The 23442-nt window shown below is 40.5% G+C and overlaps 1 protein-coding gene across 4 annotated transcripts in view; it reads right to left on the bottom strand.

Annotated features, from left to right (window-relative positions):
- LOC117010494 (neuronal acetylcholine receptor subunit alpha-7-like) overlaps positions 1 to 23442 on the bottom strand; it is a 62079-nt gene that overhangs the window by 34333 nt on the left and 4304 nt on the right. For 3 of the 4 annotated variants that reach the window (XM_033085002.2, XM_033085001.2, XM_033084999.2), the window contains exon 3: positions 7588 to 7727. In XM_033085002.2, coding sequence (XP_032940893.1) covers positions 7588 to 7727 — 140 coding nt within the window. Of the gene's footprint in view, positions 1 to 7587; positions 7728 to 23442 lie in introns of those variants that run through there. The other variant, XM_033085003.2, reaches the window with a different exon arrangement.

Genomic DNA, 23442 nt, shown 5'->3' with positions numbered 1-23442 from the left:
CTTGCGTCGAGAGTGGAGAGTTTAAGCGAGCTTTGTACTGGGAGAAGCATAGCATTGAATGACAGACTGCGCCAGAGAAGCCTGTAAACACAGGAATGCCAGCCATATTCCTTATGCTATATAATGCATGATTATCAAAGTCCTCAAGAGGTATTCCTTGTGAAAGCCTTGGCTCCCTGTATGTTAGAGACCAACCAGATACAGATATTAAATGCAAAGGCTTGGATACAAAATCCACTGTAGGAAGTACTGAACCCATGCATTCCTCAAAGGTGAGAGTGGGAGTAAGAAATAAGGGAAGAAATGCCAGTTTCTGTAGCCAGTCAGGGTTTCAGAGTAGGTAGCCCTCCCATTCATCACTGGCACAACTGGTGACTGAGATTTTCCCAAGCTTACTTGATTAGCGTCTTACTTGCCTTTATCCCCCAATATTTTTCAAGTTGCCAATTTCCATTGTGGTGAAAAAATGCAGTCTTGTTCTTGTCCTGCAAATGCGACATGACTTCCAACTACTGCCTGGGGCTGCAGGTACTTGACTTGGGAAGCTAATTTTATTTTTTCTAGGTTGTAGCTTTGCACCAGACCCTGAAGATCAGGACTCTTGTGAACTGTGACACAATGTAGACTTACTGGTCTTCAGACTGTTTGACTTCAAGTTCCTCCCCTAAAACCTTCAAATTGCAAAACTCCCTGCCCTCACTCTTGGATCCTGAGAAGAGTGAATCCACCAGCTTTGTCCCACTATTTTGTCCCACTATTTCAAGGATATTTATCATGGAAACCCTGGAAGGCGGGTCAGAGGGCCTCACTTGGCCTTCCAGCACAGTGCTGCTCTCTGACTGCTTGGATAAATGACATACATGCTTAGTTCCTGGGGGAAAGAGTGTTACATCACCATAAAAAAACTGTCCTTCATTAAAATCCCAAAACATCCACACACAGCATGTAGGTGGTTTTTATATTCTCCAGGGTGGATACTTCCTCTGGAAATAGCCCTCCATGTACTCTATGCACAGTTGGCAGGTGCCTCAAACAAACAGGACTAGACACAAATCTTTATTCCAGGATATTAATTATTAATTGTCTTTTCCAGTATTTGAAATCACAAGGAAAACAGCAGAAGGATGGAGAAAGCCCTGAGTATTTAATCTGAGACTCACACTCAGTCTGTTTGCAAGGCTGCCTTTGCTTTTTCTTCCTATATTTGCACGCTGCTATGACAGCACAGCAAAAAATAAGGGGATGTAGGTATATTCCAAAAGTCAAGTGACTCTTAAAGCCTGTGATCAGGGATAAAAAGGGGAAGAAAGGTTTTTACTCATGAGCTGAACTCTCTGTCTCAGGACTTACCCTCAGAGAACTCAGAGAAACTAAGAAATACTAGGTCCAAGGCCACCCCAACAGCTATGACTTAACTGTTTTATTGCAAATCTTTGATGCCTCATATTACTCAGTTACCCAAAATTAAGGAATATACGCGAACTCATGATCTAAATTCCTACATCTACAAACAACAGAGTAAAGTCTTTTCACTAGTCAGACATAAAATTGTTTAATTATTGTGAAATCACCAAGTTGAATGACCACAACTAAAAATCTCAGAAGGAAATCAGCCTTTCTTTTGTAAGAGCCTCTGCCAATAAGTACAGCTTGGGGGACCATGCTGAAAGAAAACAAACCATGCAATAGCTTCTTACTAAGTGAGCTGCCTCCACTCTGAGCTGAGCAGGGCAAAAGTCACCCAAAACAAAAAGATGCCAGTAAGTTTCAGGTAATCATCATAACATTTCATGCAAGCGTGTGCAAGCAGTATTAGTCAGGAAGCCATACCACCCATGGCGCTTAACTTCATTGTGCTAGCAAATTCAGATGTTGTATGTTTAATTGGTTTAGTGAGACTGGCATTTTGAAAATGTCACATAGGAGACAGCTAAAACAATATGGCTCAATTAGTGTTGAATTTCCCAATTTTCGATATCCTCCCATGCTAATGGAGAGGAATTTTATTTTTTCTTCCTGGAGTTGAAAATTGGTCACACTAAGTGAGTTCTGTGACCAAGAGAGAGATTTTGGGATTTAATTAATCTGTTGGTCCAGAATCCTTTCTGTAATTTTTCTGTCTGAAATTTTAATGATCATGATCACGAATTGATTTTCAGCTTTTTTAAGGGTGTCCAGTCTGTTTCTCTTCTCAGTTGCATTATTTTGCATCAGCCTTGCTGCTCTGGTCTCATCAAATTGGCTCTAGCAAGATAAGAGTGAAAATAAACTTTCCAGAAAGATAAGTTTAGTAGAGTAGGTCTTTCAAGGAGAAACAAAGTGAACATTGCTCACAAAATCTATGCAGGAAGCCCACAGATAAATGCAAAGGCATTATTAGGAAAGAAAAAAAAAAAAAAAAAAGGATACTTTAATCTAGAAGGGCTGAAAGAGTCAGCTGAACGGTCAAGCTAACATACTTTAAGATATCTATCTGTAAAAGATTTGTAGGGGATGTACTATAGGGATTATGGTTTAATCTAGTAAATACTGATACTATATTGGGAATAACAAATGAATAGGTGCTTATGCGCACTGCATAATTTTATTTGTTTCCTTGAATCACTTGTCTGTTGATCTGGGCTTACTACATAATACCCAGCATAGATTTTTGTACGTGTGAGAATGCTAGAATGAAAGGTGGGAGGGATGACCTAGATGCTGTAAGGTCAGTTTAAGAAGGAAGAGGTGAATTAGAGCTACAAAATAAACCTTAACTTTTCGGCCTTTCAATACACCTGCAGAACCAGCCCTAGAATGCTTAAGAAACAAAATAATTTTAAAACAAGGATATCGGCTCCTAAAGGCATTCAGATCTGACAGAGATTTTGTGAAAAGCTCAACAGTAGGAGAGCAGTGTCAAACAGGATGCACCCCAGGGCCAGGCATAGCGTCCCCTCCTGCCTTCCCACCTTTGATTTCTGGCACAGTATACTGACAGGCAGCCTCTAGCTTTGGCAACTCTCACTCAAATAGAGACTCCCCAGCAAAAAGGTCTGAGTTCCTGAGGACTGAGTTCAACAGTGCTATTATTTGATGAGCAGATCATCTGAGAAATGAGCAGACTGGTGAAGGCAGCTTCAATGTCAACTGATGCCTGTATTTAAAAGTTGTTCTCTTACCAAACACTTCCTAAAAAAATCCCACAAACCAACCCAAAATAACAGAAAACCCCAACTCCTACAGGGTTGTATTATTTGACTTAGGGGAAACTAGTGGAAGCTTAAGTTTGAATCCAACATTTTGATAAGGTCTGGGTACAGGAGGCAAAAATATCTACTCTGCTAAGCTAGTATGCTGCTTATAGGGATAATGACTACATCTGAGCACTCAGTGAAAATATATGAGGACCTTTCTCTTGTTTTCACTGAACAGCAAGGCTCAGATCCAGTTTTAAGGAAAAAAACCCAAAGTGAACCTTTCTTTTTATTGTCCTACTAAAGTCTTACATTACCTTGGCTTGATGCTTTCCAAAAATGTGGAGAGTTTTGATATACCATGGCAACATCATCTGTGGTTTAAAAGTGAGATTGTTTGTAACCTTGTGATAAGGTTTAACATGAGGTTAGCCTAACCTAACCATGAGGTTTGAGATAATCCTGCAGTCCCTAGGATGTACAATCATTTTACACACCGTGAAATTGAATCAGAACAGTCCATGATACAGTTTTCCAGACACAGCATTTGTTTTGGGTTTGCAGCACAAAATACAGAAAGATTATGTATTTTTTGACTTCTGGAAGTGCACAATGACTCATGGATTGTTGGGGATTTTTTTCAGCACTTTTGTGGCTTCCCTCTGGTCACTTGCAATCCCTACTTTTGCCATTATGACCTCTGACAGAGGCAACTGGAATCCTGAACACAGATGAGAAAAGTATTACAGGACCATGCTGAGACCTCAACAGCTGCATTTTTTAAAAAAAATAACTTAACAGCTGAACCACATATATGCCCCTTCAGATAAGGTCTCCTGCAAATGCCAACACAGGAAATGAAAACAATCATTCATGATGACAAATACTTTCCACCTAGCAGCTTCCTTTCACATTGTGCCAAAGGAAAATGCTTGCATTTCCTCTGCTGAAGAAAACGTCATGCCTCATTTCTTAATTACTCTAGCCTCACCAATTGACTGGGCTCTTAGACAAAATAAGATAATTTTTGTTCCAAATACTCTTGGATGTCTACCCTTGCTTGGATTGGCAGGGCTTGGCAGTAGCTGACAGTGCTCTGTGGGAGAGAGTACTAGCCAATGCCCTTCTGATGCACAGGGAGTGCCTGGGGGTCAGGCTCCAAGCAAAATGACCCTCAGAAATGGCATACACATGAGACAGCTCAGCAGGAAGTTGTCCTTACACAGAGAGGACAAGGCAAACTGAACTGGACCCTGCTGTTAAACAGGGGTTGTAACTGTCCCTCTTTCTGCTCATTTGTTTCCTGAATGTAATGGGCCTGTCATGGCTGTAGTTATGAATTAATATAATTTTGGGAAAAGAAGTCCAAACCCTAAAGTCCTTCATTTGCATTTGTATACCACAACTGTGACAAATAAAGAACATATTCTTCTCAGCTTTGAGTATGATGGCTGGCTTTGAATCCTAAAAACCATATATCCTCTGTAGGCAAATACAAGCACATAGAAGCAGAAAACATAATCCAAAGTAGTCATGCTTTGAAATTTTCTTTGAATGGTTTTAAGAAGGGGAGGTAAGATTTTAAATAGTTATTTGTACTACTGCTTGGAAAACCACAGTGTCTCAGAGCAGTCTTTACTCTTTATGTAGCAGAGCGCAACTAGATTGTCACCAATGCTCTTCTCAGCAGCCTGTCCGCAGAAGATGAATTTAGGATTCACTACATTTTAATACAGTATGTGTAGGAAACAGACTTATGGAGACATGTGATGGAACCTGCCTCAGATAGAAGTGCTTTAGATGTGATGCCGGGTCTTGGCATGGGTAAGGCACAATATTTTTTGACTGTCAGTGGCAGACCTCTCCTCATTACATGCAACAGGAAAACAGGAGATATGTTTTCATCTTCTTCACATTGTTTTCTCCTGCAGGGAAACCAGAACAGGATATACCATCTCATGCCCATTGCAGTGACAGTTTGCAAAGTATTTCAGTGAGTCCAGCAATGCTGTAGTATGCCTTGGCACATGACACTTCCCTGAGCATGGAGTGCTTGTTTTCTCCCCAGGGAGTATGGTGTAAAAAGTGCCCTCATGCTGAGACCCTGCCTAGCACCCTGCTCTTTTATGGTAATGGACCAGGCCGGACACACAAGTTCTCAGAAAGAACAGCTTTTCACCTTGTTAATACATACACCATTGCCAAGACTGTGATGCTGTCTATCCTCTTCCCCAAGTGAAGAGTGTGCACCAGCTGCTTTGTCTTCCACCAGGCAGGGCAGGTGAGGAGACAGCGTCTACTCACCCCCAGACTCCCATCTGATTGAACAGAGATGGTCACTTGGTCTGCCTCATGGCGTCTCAGCTGATAGAGGTTACCCCTTGTAGCTTCACTGCTTCTCTTTACATCATTGTGGCTATAATGAACCTCCTTTTAAACAGATATTTACTTCAGCAGCTGGAGCAGACAGATGCTGCCGTCTGTCCAGCCAGCAATGGAGGATGAAGGGCTCACAAATACAGTGCTTGTTGCTGGCACATTCCTGCATTGATTCCTGATTTAAGGACCCAGAGGATCAGTGTTTTGTGCCTTTTCAGGCGGGCTGGTTTAACCACTTGTTGATACCACAACGACATTTATACTATAGGGACTCAAAGGCCAAGTGATTTTTTGTCTTCCACTGAGGAGACAGGCATCTTTTCACATCATCCTAGATAAACATTTCAGATAACTCTGGATGTTTTTTAAAAGACTTTGAGTTTGCAAGACCAAAAGCCTGGGACAGGCCATTAATTCTGATCAAAGCAGATTAACGAAGGATCTCTACTGGGTGCAAAGATGTAGGAAAGGAAAGCTTCATTTCTGAAAGGTAAAAACATCTAGCATACGTCTTTCCAACCAAAAGGGAACACTAGAACTACATTGTTTATAATAGACATTGACTTAATGTAGATAAAATATTTTTTAAAAATACCAATTTCCTGAAAGGATGGGTTTCATACATGAATGTGAAACACAGTTGAAAAATTGTTTTACATAACTCCTCCTGGCTTCAAAAATGTACAGTTGTAGCCCTATGGCTGAAGACTCCCCTCTCGTACTCCCGACCTTCAAATTACGTTGAAAGAAAATACCACAGATAAAGAAGGACTGATGGAAGATCTTTGGATTTGAGACATCTCTGCCAAACCTAGAATTGCTTGCTGAAATTTACTTGAAATTAGCTGCAGGAAATCTTTGCTCTTTCATTCATGTAGAGGCTTTTGGATGACAGTACTGATTTCCTTTCCCTTCCAGTTCAATGCAGTTGGTAACATTTCAAAACAGAAAGATGCATACCCTGTCTGAGTGGCTCCTGCCTGCCTCCAGGAATACCACAGCTGACTGGACCTGCCACTTGTGATGCTGTGATGCTGCGGGGCTACACCTTCAGGGTCCTGCTTACCTCTCTAGGGAGAACACCTGGTGTACTACACATTTTCAGAATGACTGTGACAGCTTTAAAAAGTTTATATATTTGAAGGTCCTGTTAAATTGCTTTGCAACTGCACAAATGTTTCCACATCTCTCTCTATTCCTCATTCCCTCCATGACAGTGAGTGTATCAGAAACCAGCTCCAAATACTGTTTATGGAAAAGGTAGGATGAAGATAAGAGCACTAGTGTGTTCACCTGTTTGCTCTGCTGACAGGGTGAAGATGGTCAAAATTTTTTTCCTGGCTTGTTTTTCTCATGTAGATGAAAGAAATCCTGTCTATATATATAATGGTTTATCGTACAGAATCCTCTCCATGATGAAAAAAGGATTTGGATTATTATGTTAAAATTTTCCACGGGTCAAATCTCCAATTCTGTAAAAGCATGTTGCAGTCAAGACAATTAGAGGGCCGTGCCTCCAGGTTTTACTTTTATGTATTTCTAAGCCTATCTCAGGGCAGACTCATACAGCTGCTGTGCATGGTAAAAATATGATGGGAGAAGAGGCCAATGCCATTATAATACGTAATGATAAAACATAAGTGCAGTGATGGTAGCTTTGAATGCTGCACATGGTCTTGAGTTATTGTGTCCCACACAGCTCTGAGAAGAATGTATCATTAATAATTAGCAGTAACACATGGCTTCTAATTGATAGAATTCTTTTTCCTGTTTTAAACAAATGGAAAAAAAATACATAATTAATCTCCTTGCAGTTCATGCTGTGTCAGAAATGGCAGTGCTTTTAGGACAAAATTCACTCCTCTAAAGTGTCAAAGCATGTACTCCAGCATTTAGGGAGGATGCTTAGCAAAAGACAGACTGCTTTCATCTCTGATAGCCTGATAAAGAGGAAAAGTATGTCTCCTAGACGGGAGATCAGATTTGTTATGCTCAGTGGGTGCCACAGAGAAGAGAACAGCAAGTAACTTACCACATCAATTATCTGCAGCAAGGAAAGCTGGAGTTCGACTACGAGCGGCTGGGAGTCATTCACTACAGGTCGTTCCAGACGATTGTAGTTCCTCAGCAGTTCTCTGTACAAGCGTCTCTGGCTTTCCCCCTGCTGAGAGACTAGAGGAAAAGAAAGAAGGTGTCTGTCATTCACAGCCACTCAGCCATCATTGTTTGTTTTGTTGAAAACCACCTCTTATTAGGTTTGTAATTAGAAAGCAGTTCCTAAAAATATCACCCAAATTCTGCACATGGATGTGACCGACACAGTTTTTCTGCATATGTGAATGATGAACTCTCAAAAAAATTAACTACTAACACTCTAACTCATTACTAACATTTAAAAACTACTGAAGAGAATTTAGGGGACTGACTGAATGTCCCCATTCCTTGGAGTCCCTCCTGCTGATGGACAGTAGAGTTGTGGCTCCAAAACCACAAAACAGCTTCCTGGAAGGCAAGCAAGCTTGTTCTTTTTTCCCAGACACTGGCTACTGTGAGCCAGCACTGGTATTACTTAGCCATATTGTGTTTTTACCAAGCATAGATAACAGGTATCCTTATTTCTTGGAGCTGAAGTACCAGGCCTTTTCTGTGCTCAAAAAACAGTAACAACTGTTAACAACCCTGCTTCCTATCCTCTTCAGTTTTGTGTAGCAGTCTTTCCAACCTTTGGGTTACTTCCCTTGAATTTTTTCCATCTGATGGCAGTACGCTTTGTTACCACCTACTGAGGTGGTGGTATGAAGGCTAGAGTATTTAACAGCCATTACAGTGATACTGAATTTCTGGTATTATATGCTTAACTCAGTTTGCACTGGAAACAGACTCCACACAAAGTTGTCATGCAAACAGCTGAGCATGCTAAAGATTAGGAGAATTTCAGTCTATGCCTAATTTCCAAGATGCCCTAGTTCCCACCTTTGGGGTGGACAGCATTTGTCTAACCTGCATGACCAGGTTTCCTTGCCACAACAACTGCAGATGGTGAAGATTTGGGTATCTTCCCTCAGCAAAGAAGTTTGCTGGGACACACTGCTCAGAACCCTGTTTTCCCCAAAACTGTGTAGATCTTGGTGCTGTGGGTAGTGGTAGCCTGAGCTCTGCTTAAGAGCTACACCTAAAAGAGGGAAGGTCATGGACTGCAGGTTCTCTGAGGTCAAACCAGCCCTGTCAACATGATTGCGTATTCTCTGAATTGTATAAATTCAACTCCTGGTAGAGAATCTGCACTGTAAATCATTATTACTTTGGACTGAAGCATTTTTTTATCCACTGCAGCTGCACTCAGTATATGATGGATTTTACTTCTTGATCAGAGCTCTGCACATTAAGACCAAAACTTCTCTCACAGAGGTAGTGATGAATATTTTCTTGACAGCGCAAACAAAATATAACAACCCATTCTGCCTTCCCAGTCTCTTATTACGCTTAGCAAACCCTTCAAGCCTGAGACAAGCTTCCCTATGACAAAGCAGCCATGCCTTTTAAAACTAATAATAAATTCCATTTATAAACACTGCATAGGTCTGTTTAACTTGTGTTCTTTTCATCTTTCCTGATACTCAAGGGAGCTTTGTGACTTTCCAGCATGGCAGTGCCTGGTAAACAAGAAAGAAGAGTATTTTGGCTCACATTGGTAAATTATACAAAATATCACATCAATTTCATAGGCCCTTTCTCCTCTTGTGTAATATTCTACATGATCACAGGTACTCAGAGGAGCAAGTGCTGTGAGCACGCCTTCAACAGCCCTTGCTGACACCTCAGCATTGGAGGCTATGTTTTCACCAATGGCAAAGACAAGCTCTGACCATAGTTATCTCTCCTTCAGCATCCTAAGTCATCATCCCTGCTTACTTAAGCAGAGATTTAAGTCCTCTGTTATGGCCTTAGTACTTTCCAGTGCCTCAGCAGGACCAGACTCCATTATAAAAGTCTTGTGTGTGAAGGAAACCTGTGAAAATCACCACACATTGTCCTATGGAAAGAGGCTCTGAGTTTGGAGAAAATTTGCTGTCTTCACTCACCTACCCACCCATGTGCCTGTGCTTTAGGGAAAAATAACTTACTCAATTATTGCTCTCATCTTAAGTACTTACATAATACTTGACTTTAACCCTTCTTTTAAGCTGGCTGCCTTAGCTTTTACAAGAGGAAAATTGCCCTTCACCAGTCTCTGTATGCAGGTGGGCTGCTAGACTGCCCTGCTACCTCCTCCATTGTTGGGATGCATTGAAGCAGCCCCCCAAGGGAGCTCTGACTTGCAGAAATCAAAGCATAACCTTTGCTGTAGGCTTTGGAAAGCTGTCTTTGCACTATGTGCTTCATCCATGCTGATGCCAAGCCTCTTTCCCTGTTAAACTTCACCTGTGAGGTGAAATAGCCAAGAACTGCCACTAGTTTTCCATCCTTTCCTCAACTCTCCTCTCTGTAATGTGATCCTAATACTTTGCAATCTCTTGTATTCAAAACTGTTAACATAGTCGTAGCTGATCTATTCTTAGTCTGCAGAGTTGGCATTGGCGACCACGTATCTGTGCGCTGCATGGTTTTGCTTACAAAATGACATAGATTCAGAAGCAATGGAGCCTAGGGGTGTCCTGGCAAACAGCCACAGCAGCTGCTGGTACCACAAAGAGCTGGCTAGCCTAATCACACTGCTGTCTCTCTGCCACAGCTGCTTTGGAGAAGGGAACTGAGGCGGGTGTCTAGTTTGACTTGTATGTTCACAGACTTTTTCTTTAAATTGTAATTTTCAAATACTTAGTGTTTCATACTCCAGAGAGATTTCTGCTTTTTTCTCATATAACATTTGTGCTAATGCATTGTGACACTACAACTCTGTGTGCTAAATGGAGTGTTTGCTACTGATGGGAAGCCTGAATCTCTCAGGAGTAGTGGTAGAATAAGCTTTACCACTGACTACCCCTCAGTCACAGTAGTTTAACCAAAAGAAGTGGCATTGTTTAATCTTTTAAACTAGGCTAGATGATGGATGCCAATATTTAAGGTTGCCAAGTCAGTCTCCCAAAAAAAGTGCCATACTTGCCTGCCTACATATGTTACTGGTAAGTAAAAGTAACTGGCAAAGGGCATGACGTTTTCTAGGTAAAAGATCTGAGAGTTTTTACAAGCACTGCCTCTGATAGTGTCTCCCTTGTCTCTGAAATATCTTTGAAGCAGTATGAAAACACACAAACTCATTAAAATTTGAGGGAGGAGCAGTGAAGGATGTTTACCTCAAGTTTAGCAAGACTTTTGACACCGTCTCGGAAAAATTCTCACACATGTTTTTCTATGCCTTTCAGGCTAAATAAGTGAACAGGGGACAGAAAAGTGTCTAAACTGTCAGGCTGTAGTCAGCTGAAAGTCAGCCAGTGGTAGAGTACTCCAGGGGTGGGTACTGTGAACAATGCTATTCAATGTTGTTATGAATGATGGGACAGAGTGCATCCTTAACAAGTTGGGGTTTTTTTCCGACGGTAAAACACTGAGAGGAATGGCTATTACAGCACAAGGTTTTCTGCCACTCAGAAGGACCTTAAAAAACTGGAGAAATGACTGACAGGAACCTCATGAAGTTCAGTGAAATAAAGTATAAAGTCATCCAGTACCTGAGGAGTAACCCCAGGTACCAGAGCAGGCTGGGGGATCACAGGGTAACAGAAAAGCCCTGAGGAATCTTATAGGTACCAAGCTGACTATAAGCCAGCAATGCACCATTATAGAATAGGTCACCATCATCCTGAGCTGCAACAGGAAGAACTACACAAGTAGATCGAGAGGTGATCCTTCCTCTCTACTCAGCACTGGGATGCTAGATCCAGTGCTGGGGTTTATCAGTAAAAAGGAGACATGGAAATACCAACTCAAGAATTGGATAGTTCCTCAAGATAGGCTCTTGAATAATCTGGAAATGTTCCCTAAACTGCTCTTGGAGTTTGCAGACAACTGGGAAAGCACAAGGCAACCAGTCCCCAGATGGATTGTGAAGAGCTCTATAGAAAGCAGTTACTCATGCACTACTTTTAAACACCTTTTTGAATTCCCTCTGTGCTCTGCATGTGCAAAGAAGTCTGCAAGAAGCCCACTGATCAAATGATATGACATATAAACTTTTACCAATCTTTTGAGAGTAGATACTACAGTTGCATTTCATGTTTCTTTCTAGGATGTAATTGCTGAGAATTGCACAACAAGGGAACCTGCAGCTATGTCTGGCCAGACTACCCATATGGCATCCCCAGGAAGGACAGATGCTCTCTCCTTTCCAGGAGCTGTGCTGTCATGTCTGGTCTTGGCTGGTTGATTTTCCTGCTCTGCTTTGCATGCCAAGGTCCCCAAGCTATAAGGCAAGAGCCCAGCCCTTCCAGTTCCCCAGGTTTGTTCACAAAGTAGTCAGCTTCTTAACTGAGAATCCTGGTATGAGACACATTCTGTCTGGTTGTGCACGGTAAGGAATAAATAATAAAATATTAAGAAGATGATAGGTAGCAGAACATGGATTTCCACTAGTTCTTCAGCAATGGTGCCTGTATTATCAATCATTCTACCTCTCTTTCATACTGTTCCCTGCTTTTGTTTTCATAATCTCAAATTTTTTGAGGAGGAGCTTCTAGCTGTTTTCTAGCTGTTGCCCATTTCTTTAGGCAGAGACCTGAGTCCAAATACACAAGTTATTACTTTATACATACAAGATTATTGGTACCTAAAGTGGTGGTTTCTAGACAAAATATCATATTATCTCCATATCAGTTTATATTAACATATATGCACGCTAACATGCCTCTGAATTACAAAATGTCTCTTTGTTTTCTTCTTCTGTTTTCAAAGACAGTTTCTAGAATCACTTTCATATATAATATTTTTGAAGAACATGGTAAGTTACAATCAACAGCCTATTTCTGAGCCATCACGTTGTTACTTTTACATATTTTGCCCTCCAATACTTCATAAAAGATCTCAAAATGATACTGTGGTTGTGATATTTATTCACTCTCCTTATACCTTTAGCAAGTATTCACCACATTTATGTTACTTTTTTCTCTCTGTCCTGTTACTTTGACACATATCTTTTGTTTCGGTTTATTTGTTTATTTTACTGTTTCATAACAGAAGATGAGTTAATTTCTGGCGTCTACAAAAAACAAACACAGCAGTGCCATTATACTGTGAGGTATTATTAAGTTTAGTTGTGTAATGATTGTATTTAATATTCTTATAACTGGAAAAACAGAGGAAAAATTATTGAAGAGGTAGAATCCATTAAAAACTATGGTTATCAGAGCTAAATCCTATTAATAAAACTATTTTCCTAAAACCTTTGTACCACAGCTACTGTTCTATTATTTATTTTCATTTTAGTTTGTCACTGTACTCTTGCAGAGATTTCTAGCTACTGCTTTCAGGATCCAAAGAGAATGATCATAAGAAACATACGTACACACACACACACACACACACACACACACTCACACACTATATGCAGTAATGAATTATGAGGAAGTTACATGAGAAGCATCAGGAAACAAAAAGGTTATTTCACAGACAATTTCATTTGCATAAAGAACTGCAATGGTAAAAGCATTTACAAAATGAGGTATGTTCTAATGATTTTGTAGCTATGAAAAACAATTTATTTTGAATATTTACAGATTTTTGAGAATGTAAAACATGTCACTGCTGTATGTCACTTAATCCCCAGAGACACAGATGTGTCCCATCTGCTTTTGTTCTTATGTGCAGCATTGTTACTTTTATCTGTGGCTGCAAATGCATTATTTCTTTCAAAGCCTTTGGATTTAACATGCATTCCATCATGCCTTCAGGGAAGAGGATTCACATAAGAAACAATGGAATCACATCAGCTACCTCTACCCTCTGTGTGTCTGTGTGTGTGTGTTTATGTGTTGTGTATTTGAATATTTTTCTCATTTAAAACCTCTTTTTAATCTACTTCCCTTCTGGGTAATCTTTGACTCTAATCTTTGTCTCTCGCTATGCAGATTGTTTCTGCATCTTACACTCAAAATTCATCAGATACCCAGAGGAATGTGAGAAATTACATGTTTTCCTAGGCAAGAAGGACCTAAGATTCCTGAAACTGGTCATTTCTGTTCTTTCATAACAGATATAGAGTTCCCAGCAGTGATGGGTATTGCTGATTGCTAGATATGCTAAGAAGGGTTTCTTCTTAAAGACTATAGGCCCATGACAACTTGCTAAAACTATATAATGAAAGGATGGGCTTATATTTTTGGTCCTACTGGCTCTTGTTGGTGGATATTTTTAAGGCTGAGTTATGTGTGTAAGGTAGAGAGACACACTTTGACATATTAACAGTGGGATACCTATCTATCCATCACGACTCAGCCATGTAAATTACCTCATTACTCCAGGTTAGAAACCTAACTAGCTACAGCCAGTAAAGGCTAAAAATATACTTCTAGTGTAACGATAGTTTACATTAGCTCTATGCAATGTAAGTGTCATTGCTACAATACTAGATGCACTGGGAGCACAGGAGGAGGAATCTGCAGCAGTGATGAAGAGAGGGACTCCCCTTGCTACATATGTCAGAGTTCTGTGGCTGTCTGGAGGTAACTCTTGCCAGCCATCCTGGGATTTGTGGAGAGGAGTAGTAATGGAAGCCAAAGAAAAATAAATAAAGTCATAAGACAAAAGCAAGATACCAGTGATATGGTCATCAGCGTACTGGACTGGGCTTCTGCACTCCCTGCTCCTGCTGGCTTGCAAAGCATTTTGTCACATCCCTTCATCTCTACATGTTCCAGCATCCAAACCAGTCAACCCAGGGAAAGCCCTTGTTGGGAAAGCACTACAAGCTTCCCCCTCCAAGTGCCATCAGTGAGGCAGGCATGCCAATATGCACAGCATCCACAAATGGCTCTGAGAAGGGTCGAGTCAGTCTGCAACTCCCCATAAAAAGCCCACTCTACACCACACCAGGCATATGTGGAGAGCTCAGATCTGGGAAAGGCATAAGTGAACTGACAGGTGTAATAACGATTTCTGTGAAAACAGATAGGCAAGTCTGATTAGGCTAAGAAAACAATAGGTATGAGTTCCTTTTCCTAAACCCAGTGCAGATGATAGCAGTGATAGAGCCTGCAGTGATGTGGTTTAACTCCACACTGCAACTGAGTACCATGCAATCACTTGCTGACAATCTCGCCTCCCCCAATAGGATAGAGAGAAGAATTAGAAAAATGTTACAATAATAACATTAATGAAACATATTAATAATAAAACATAATGAAACATAATAATAAAAATAATGAAAAGGGAGACAACAAAAAGAGAGACAGAGATAAAACCCAAATAAGAGAAACAATGCACAATATAATTGCTCGCCCCCCCACTGATTTGTGCCCAGCCCATCCATGAGCAGCAATTGGCCTCTTTTGGTTTCCCCCAGTTTATGCACTGAGATCTATCGTCTTCCCAGCAAGAGAAACATAATAATTTTGTCCCAAGAGATGATGACAGCTAAGATTCCAAGACCTATTCCTTAGTCACAGGCATGTCTTTAATAGGAAAAAAAGCTTGTTCCCTGTTTTTATGGTTCAAAGATGAGGGAGAGGTATTGCTCTAAATCATTGCTTCGGTATGTTATTGATGAAGCAATGATTATATGGTTTAACTTCTCTGAACAATGCAGAGGACAGGCTGGAGTGGAAATGATACAGACAATAATACTGTGAAAATAAGCTGCCCAGTGTGCTCACAGATGTTGCAGTGTTTCTTTCCCTTTTTTCTTTTGCAGTGCTAATCAGCTGGTTATGATCCCAGAGACATTTCCCAAACTATTAACTTTTGCCTTACCAGCCTGCCACCTGTGCTTGCATAGTAAAGCTAAGCAGCAAAGGCATTGAAGATGCAATAGGGAAGGCTAGAGATGGCTTCTCCTGCCTTGTTCCCTCATTACTCAAGTTGCAGCTGTTGCCCATGAACAAAGTGAGAGCTCCACTGGCTGCAAAGCACAGACAATGCACAAATGTCCATATGGATCTGAGAATTCCAAGTCATCTCTACAATATCAGAAGACAAATGCGGGATAATGAGAAACATAGCGTAAGAGCCCTTTGAAAGGGATGGGGGTTAGTCTAATGAAAATTTTGACTGCACCTTGAATGACTGCTAATTTGTTAAGTGCTTAGCATGTAAACTGGGAAATATGGAGATAAATTTTCCTTAATCCAAAATAGTTTCACACTTGGAGAGCAAAACTTTCAATAACATACCTATAGATAAGACTCACCTGTTTTAGGCAGCACCAGTGTGCTTTCACTAAGGTCAAAGCTGCTGCCTGTCTATATGAGATGTTGCACTGCCAATAAGCTGGTGATAGTTTGGAGGTCTTGGCAGCAGGAGTGGCAGCTATGAAGGGATTTTTTCTAAGGGAAAGAAGTCTGAGGCTTTGGTAGTTGAGGTCTTCAAAGACAAAGAGAACTGTAAATAGGGGTGTGAAAATTCTCAGCAAGGAGTCTGAATTTACTTCACATGGATGAGAAAAATTTATTCTGATACTGTTCCAATGAAGTAAATGACAGACTCTGAGCAAACTGGATTTGTGACCAATCAAACAAGGTTTGTGGAGATCTGACCTAAGACACTTGAAACTGTATATACTATGCTTCGGCTGACTCAGTCCAGATTTGCTTATATGCATACAAAGTGGCTTAAAAGCTTACATCTGTTTTGTTGTTAGTTTTTTTTTCCCCCAGACTATAAAGGTATCAAGATCTCAGTGACAGATGAATGTTGATTAGCCTTGATCTGTTTACAGAACCCTAGATGCTATTGTCTTTTCCTTGGGTACATGGCTTGGGTCCTAGTTTTGTTGGGTTCAGTGGTTATATGAAATACTGGTCTCTCCCTGCTGCACCCTGCCAGCCAAAACTGCATTGGCTGAGTCACTCATCCTGACTAAGAGCAGAAGTGAACCACAGTGAAACTGAGGTACTTCTAGAGAATGACCATCTGGGGAGCCTGATTTTGTCCTGTCTTTACTCTGTTGCTTTTAAGCTTCGGTAACTTCAGTCTACTGCTCCTGAATTATGATGGTACAGACAAAGCAAAATTAAAACAAAAAATGTTGCCCTGTGTGTCCAGGGGGAGCATGACTATCATCTCGTAATACAGTAGCAATGCCGCAGATACAGGACACTCGGTCTCTGAGTGAGACCAGAATGAGCCTGAAAGTCAGAAAGTAATCCTGTGCTGTCTGGACTGCCCTCTTGTATTCCCCAACAAAGAATTCCTGAGTCTGCAACAGCTTTTGACCCAAAGGGGAAATAATTTGCCCATTTGACAGAGGCCTCCTCTGGAGAAGGACATCTCCTTACCCACAGATGTGTTTCCCTTATATCTACCTTCTCTTTACCCTGCTGCTCTCTCTTTGACATCAGTCAACACATAAATAGACCTGATGGTGCCAGGAGTGCTGAAGTGCTTGAGCTGAGATATCAATAAATTTAAATTATAAATGGTGACCCTAATATCTTTGGAAATTACATTAAAACTCTTAGACTTTGAACAAAATGCTACTGCAGACAGTATGCTCCAGGATAGCTGTTTGGTTATAATAGAAAGGCAAATCTTTTGCTCGGCAGTTGCCATTGATGTATGTGAAGTCTGAACAGGAACATGTTTAATTCAAAGTTGCTGCCCATTTGCCACTTGAAAAAGTGGGAAATGCAAAATATCTAGAAACTTTTGATTCAAATTTTGATCTCTTCTTTCCATTGTTACAATTGCTCAAGCTGGATTTCAGTTTGCTGACTACTTTTCTAAAATGACACCATATTAAAGGGAAAGCACTCCATCAATTGCCATCACTATTCTATCACTTCTGCAGGATCTTAAAAAAACCCCACAAGATGGCTAAGAATTATGTAATGTATTATGTGCATCATCATATGACTTCCCACTTTTGGTTTTTCCCAAATGCGTTGACTCAGACGTGATGAGGACATTAAGCAGCATCATTCTCTACAGCCAGCCGGCACTGAATGAGACCCACTGTATGACACACAGTTAGGTTTGTGTCATGAAGCCTCCATAGGGCAGCACTGATCCCTTGGAGTGAGGGAAGGCCACTGAGACAACAGGCTGCTGTAAAACAGCAGGTGGATTAGAGTTAAAGAGGTATCATTTTGATCTTCTTGTAAATGAGAAAATAAGGGGGAGTTCTTTTGGTTGCCTTCAGCATGCATGAGGAAGGGCTCCATCGTGAAGAAACCAGCTCTCCTGGCAAGTGCACAGGGACAGCACCAGTAAGATAGAGCTGCACGATGGAGCATTCTCACAGCACTAAGAGAGCTTTTTTTTTTTTTTTCTCAAGGGTGCTGTGCATAAGGGACACTGCTGTCCTTGAAGATGCTTGCAGCTTGACACCTCAGATAGCAAACCAATAAAGTAGAAGGGTTGGACTCTGGAGGTCCCTTCCAGCCAAATTATTCTATCACTATATGAATTTGTATAGATCAGACCGTCTCTCACCTCAGCTGCCACAGACACATCTTTTCCAATTTACAACTTAATTTTTTCTCTAGGCATAGTAAAGATCGAAGTGACTAGTGATGCTTTTCCACATAACAACACCTGAGCTTCAGGGAACACAGTGCACTGTCTTAGTCCAGTCTGCACACTGACTTCAACCTCTTTGAGTTCTCAGTGAGAAATGAGACCTCCTCAAGCCTGCCTCTTTCTTATAAGCAATTTTTTTGCCCAAATCTATGTTGCATTATGAATAGAAATGAGGACTGTGGTTTTCTCTTCAGCATTGTGGAAAGCAAAAGTGTTGAAAACACCATTTCTGAATAGTGATACGGTCTGCAGACATCTGTTTCAGCACTCCATTAACCACAGATTTTCTAATTGTGTAAAACTAATTGATAGCAAGGCAAGACTGACACCTGCACCTCACTGTTTACATGCGTAAGTACTCCTATTGACTACAGGTTCTCCTTCCTGTGCAATTTACTGACTTAATTGCAAGCCTTGGGTGGGGAGATTCTTACTTCTAAACACTCTATCTGGTTCTGGTCTCAGTCTTCTCATCAGCTGTTTTCCTCAATGCAGAAAGTATTTGGTTTGAGTCTTTCTTCAACCTGTATTTTCTCAGGAGTATGTTCTAAAACAGCAATAAACTCCTGTCTACCTTTCTCATTTCCTGGGTTGATACTGATTGTCAATGCTAACCCCACCTGCCTCAGTCCGATTTGATCTCTTCCTTAACTACATTAAGTAGGATCTCTAGGCAGTAGACATCTTCAACCAACCATGTCAGGACAGATTCAAAGAGGTTTGATCTACTTTAATCACACCCTAGAGCTGAAGAGACAATATCTCCCTCCTTGCTTGTCACATACAAATGAAATTGTATATGCTACCACCATCACTAACTCATGTTCTTTTCCACATGCCTTAGGAAAATAAACCAGAGAGAAAAAAAGAGTTTCAAAGCTGTCTTTAAGAGATGAATCCTCTGCCTAGAATGGGAGCCTCTTCTCTGAGACCATCAGAAAACTCTCTGAGCTGGAGCAAGGTTGAAGGCTCCTAAGGTGCCATCTGGCATCATCCCAAAGACCAGATGGGTGCTGTTTTCCCATGCATTCTATCTGCTTCTGGATCCCTTCCTACATGCAAGAATGCTACACCAATAAGCACATATAACAATAGGCACTGGTGATGTCATGGTGCTTTTTCTGGACCTTCCCACCTTTTCCAGCGGTATTTGAGAAGAGTTAACACAAGATTTAGCTCAGATCACTACCAGCAAATGCACACAGAAACACCTCCAACTTTCCTGGAGGATGGCAACTTCTCAGAAGCTTGGGCCAGCTCCACTGTTGCAGCTGTGCCTATGATAACACAGATCAGCCTTAGAGCTGTGCCAGTGAATGCACATGGAAGATTAGTGACTGAACACAAGGTCTGGTTCATTAAATTGAAAAGTCAACTTTGAGAAGCAAGTACGTACAGCAAGTTACTGTAGCAGACAGTAATTCAGAGAAAACAAGGGTTTGCTTAGGACCCAGCCTGCCCATCTTAAATGTATTGTCACATATCAGTGGCACTAGTGCTCTTGATCAAGGAGCATATGTGCACGTGCCATGGACATGTACATTAACTCCCTGGGCTCCATGCATATGTGATGCCTTAGCAAACTCTCAGCATTCAGAGTGATCAGCCCTGCTGTCTGTGCTACTAGATATTAAAATAATGACAGGGATCTGATTGCAATTTCCCATGTCTGCAAGTTGCACATGTGGCATCTTTTTATGCTGTCAACATGGAAGACCTACCAGTACAAGCTAAGGCCTAGCTCATATATTTTCTATTTTAAATGTGTATCAGCTATATTGTTATCTTCGAAACTATCATTCAATGCATCGACATAGAGAATGTGCAGGGCTGAGGTGAATACAACCTTCAGACCTCTAACAAAGGGTATGGAAGATTCTAAATTATCTAACTTTCACACCTGGTTCTACTCTGATAATAGTTATGAGACATGAAAGTACAGCTACTTCACCGACCACCTAAATTATCAATGACATTACTCCATTAAGGCACAGGAATAATTTTATCTGTTCCACCGTGTTTCTTTGGAGTAAATGAGTTTGATTAACACACATCATTGCAGTTCTATCAGGCCTCAAAAGCTGAGGCCCCAAGTTTAGACTCCATATATAGGTATTTAAGTAACATTATTTAGTCTTCCTAACGCACAGCTCTCTAAACTCATGTCACCTCAGTCTAATTAGCTCACATTAGAGAAATTGTAGCTTGGCAGCAAAATCTGGCCTTCTGAGGCTATCTTGCCAATGTTTCTGCTGTTGCAGAAACAGCACCTGCTTGCATGGAAGTGAACCAAGAAATTTGTGAGGATTTGCTCCAAGAGATCATCAGTTCTATCACTAGAACTCAACAAAATAAGCAAAGGTGTGAAAAAGCATGAAATTTGTGTAGCACAGAAATTCAACTCTGTATTGTCAGTGAGCCAAAGAAAAGCTGCTTCGTACCAGCTGGGTATACCAAGTCAGGCTGAATTACTTCATCATTTACATCTTAGAGCTGGTTAGCTCACTTGCAGCATCCCCTGCCATAGGATATGTCCCACACAGCTGAGCACTTATATTCCCACTAGACTGCAGAAAAAGGTTGCTGCCCTCAGCTTGCCTTTGCCTTTTTTGGGTTTTTCAAAGCTACTTGGCTAGATATGACCCTGATGGCAGCCTGTACAGAGCTAAGAAACCGAGAGGTCTGACTCTGCTCTTTGCAGCATGTGGGCACTGTAATAGTCTCACTTGAGAAATAAAAAAAAGGATATAAAGGCACAGTAATTAGAATACATGGTTTGACTGGAGACCAGCCAAATGTGTGTTTAACTTCCCTGGCTGTTCAAACCTTGTAGGTGCCTGTGCCCTGAGCTGAAGATAACTCCTCAGAGAGGTTATGTGTTTTTGTGATCACTGTGACATGTTTCTCAGAACGTCCTTGCAGGGTCGTCTGCACCCTATCTCTCAGACTGCACCACACTCAAGAAATGAAGCAGGAATGGATCTGATTCCTCCTTTCTAATCACTCCCTGAACCAGGTTTTTCAAGTCCCTCCACCCAAGGTTGTTAGGTTGTTAGGTGTGCTGAGACTCACTGGGTCCTTCTGCATTCTGGATGCTCCTTCAAGGATTGCCCTTGGCCTGGAATTGATGTCTGACCCTGAGAGACAGGGACTTCCTATATCACCTGGGATATAGGAAGGTTGAAAACCAGTTTCCTGAGTTTTGCTTAGGCCCATGTCTCAAAATAAGCAACATCAGCTCTTCAAGAGAGAAGGCTGCAATGACCTAGCTTAAATTACATGACTACTGGGCCTCCTAGCATTATTGTGAGTAAAGTCAGATTGAAGCAGACAGTGGAGGAAAGAAGTGGGGAAAAAAATGAGCTCTTCATGTGTTATTTTCCTTCAGTTTTTATCTAGTTCTTGTCGCAACTTTCCTGTGAAACAGCCCTACAGGAGTTTTCAGAACTTGATAAATCACTATGAACAATGTTGAAACAACTCAGCACTATGTGAGAGTGATGTTAGCTAAGATTTGAATTTACCATGACTTCCATGTGGGTGAACTAAGGAACCCAGGGCAAGTTCATCTGGATTTACTGTTAAAAAAACTCTGCTACTGATAACATGATAAGATCATCTTGACTTTTTTCTCTTCTGCCTGACAGCTCAACATCCAGGTCTTTCCAGGGTTTTCCCCTCCTCCCTTTTTTTTTTTTTTTAAGTTAAAAAAATCTTTAAAGTAGAGGTCAGTTACAGACCCGCTTTATCAGAGATTCATTTTATTCTGCTTTAGCATTTTTCTGTAAAAGTGCATACTTGTAAGCTGCAGTAAAAGCACCTAACAAAAAATCCTCTGAATTATTTATAAAAGCAGTTTGTTTCCATGTGCTGTTGAGAGAAACTAGGCATACTTCTGATGAATTAGTGACTCCTTATGTTTTAAAAGGTAGGATTTACATGAAACAGAAATCAAAATGGAAATGTCCATAAAATGACATATCTCATAACTAGATGTCATAACCCCCTGCTAGTTCAAATCCTAAGGTAGCACAGAAATGTCTCGAAGATAGCAAGGTTCCTAATTTAGCAAAGTGCGTAAACATTCTCCTGCAGTACCATTGCTACATTAGGCAGATTAAATGCCCAGATGTTTTATAGCTTCAGATGAATTAATGAGGAATTGCCTTTCTGGCATGAACAGTTCAGTGCAACATCACATATATGCACATTTGAAGTGCTCCTGCACTTCTGAAATAGGTAGACCACTTCCTCTACTTTTAAAAGACAATCCTGCTTATATATAAATTGTAAACAATTTGTAGAAAAACAAGACACGGTCCTTTTCACCTAGAATATTCAGTTTTAGAATTTTTGATTGCCACAGGCATGTACGTTTCAGCTGAAAGGGAGCCATAAAAGCACATTTTGTGTTGAATACTGAACATCTTTCATGACTTTGGCTATTTCAACATTCTCATTTAAAAACACTTTGTCAGCCTTGCAATCCTGAATGTTTTTAAATAATCATACAGCTCCTATTTTTATTTGCATCATGCTGAAACTTCTGAAGATAGGTTAGTCAGAGCTGACACTTTAGACTACAGAAGGGCCTTATTATTCTTATTAGATGTTTTCAACTATATATATCTATCTCTGCCTTGATGTTTCTTATTAAGAATACTAAGAGTATGCTTAATAAAAACAAAACAGTAATAGTAAATGTATGCATTTATATAGATTTAATTCTCCTAAATGAGGCACAGAAAATAAACAGTTATGTATTTTCTTCTGATCATATTTCTCTATAGAACACCATTGCACCCACACACCTACAGGGTTCTCAAAGTCATTCTGCCCAGCCTAAAGTTACAATTTCCTCTCAAAAAACCCAGTAGAAACTGATTTCTTTTGAAACACAACCATTTCAATTAATTTATGGAAGTTAAAATTACTCACCTTTAATTGACAAAAAAAAAAACAAACCCACAGAAACAAACCCACACACTTCTTCTTTCTTACAAAAATGTGCCCAGCACTGTAAGATCTACAAACTTACCCAAACTGATTACAAAAGTCAGCTAAACCAGTATGTGACTCTAATGATGTTCAAAACACAAGTAGATATAAGACTTTCTGAAAATAAAAGTTGGGGTTGAATGTAACTAGCATTTATAAGAAAAAAACAAAAAATCAAACAAACAAAACAACAAATAAAAACAACAGCAACAGAAAACCCAAA

This window comes from Catharus ustulatus, chromosome Z (genome assembly GCF_009819885.2).
Source record: "Catharus ustulatus isolate bCatUst1 chromosome Z, bCatUst1.pri.v2, whole genome shotgun sequence".
In the NCBI taxonomy this organism is placed as follows: domain Eukaryota; kingdom Metazoa; phylum Chordata; class Aves; order Passeriformes; family Turdidae; genus Catharus; species Catharus ustulatus.
This window is presented reverse-complemented; position numbering and strand designations above follow the sequence as displayed.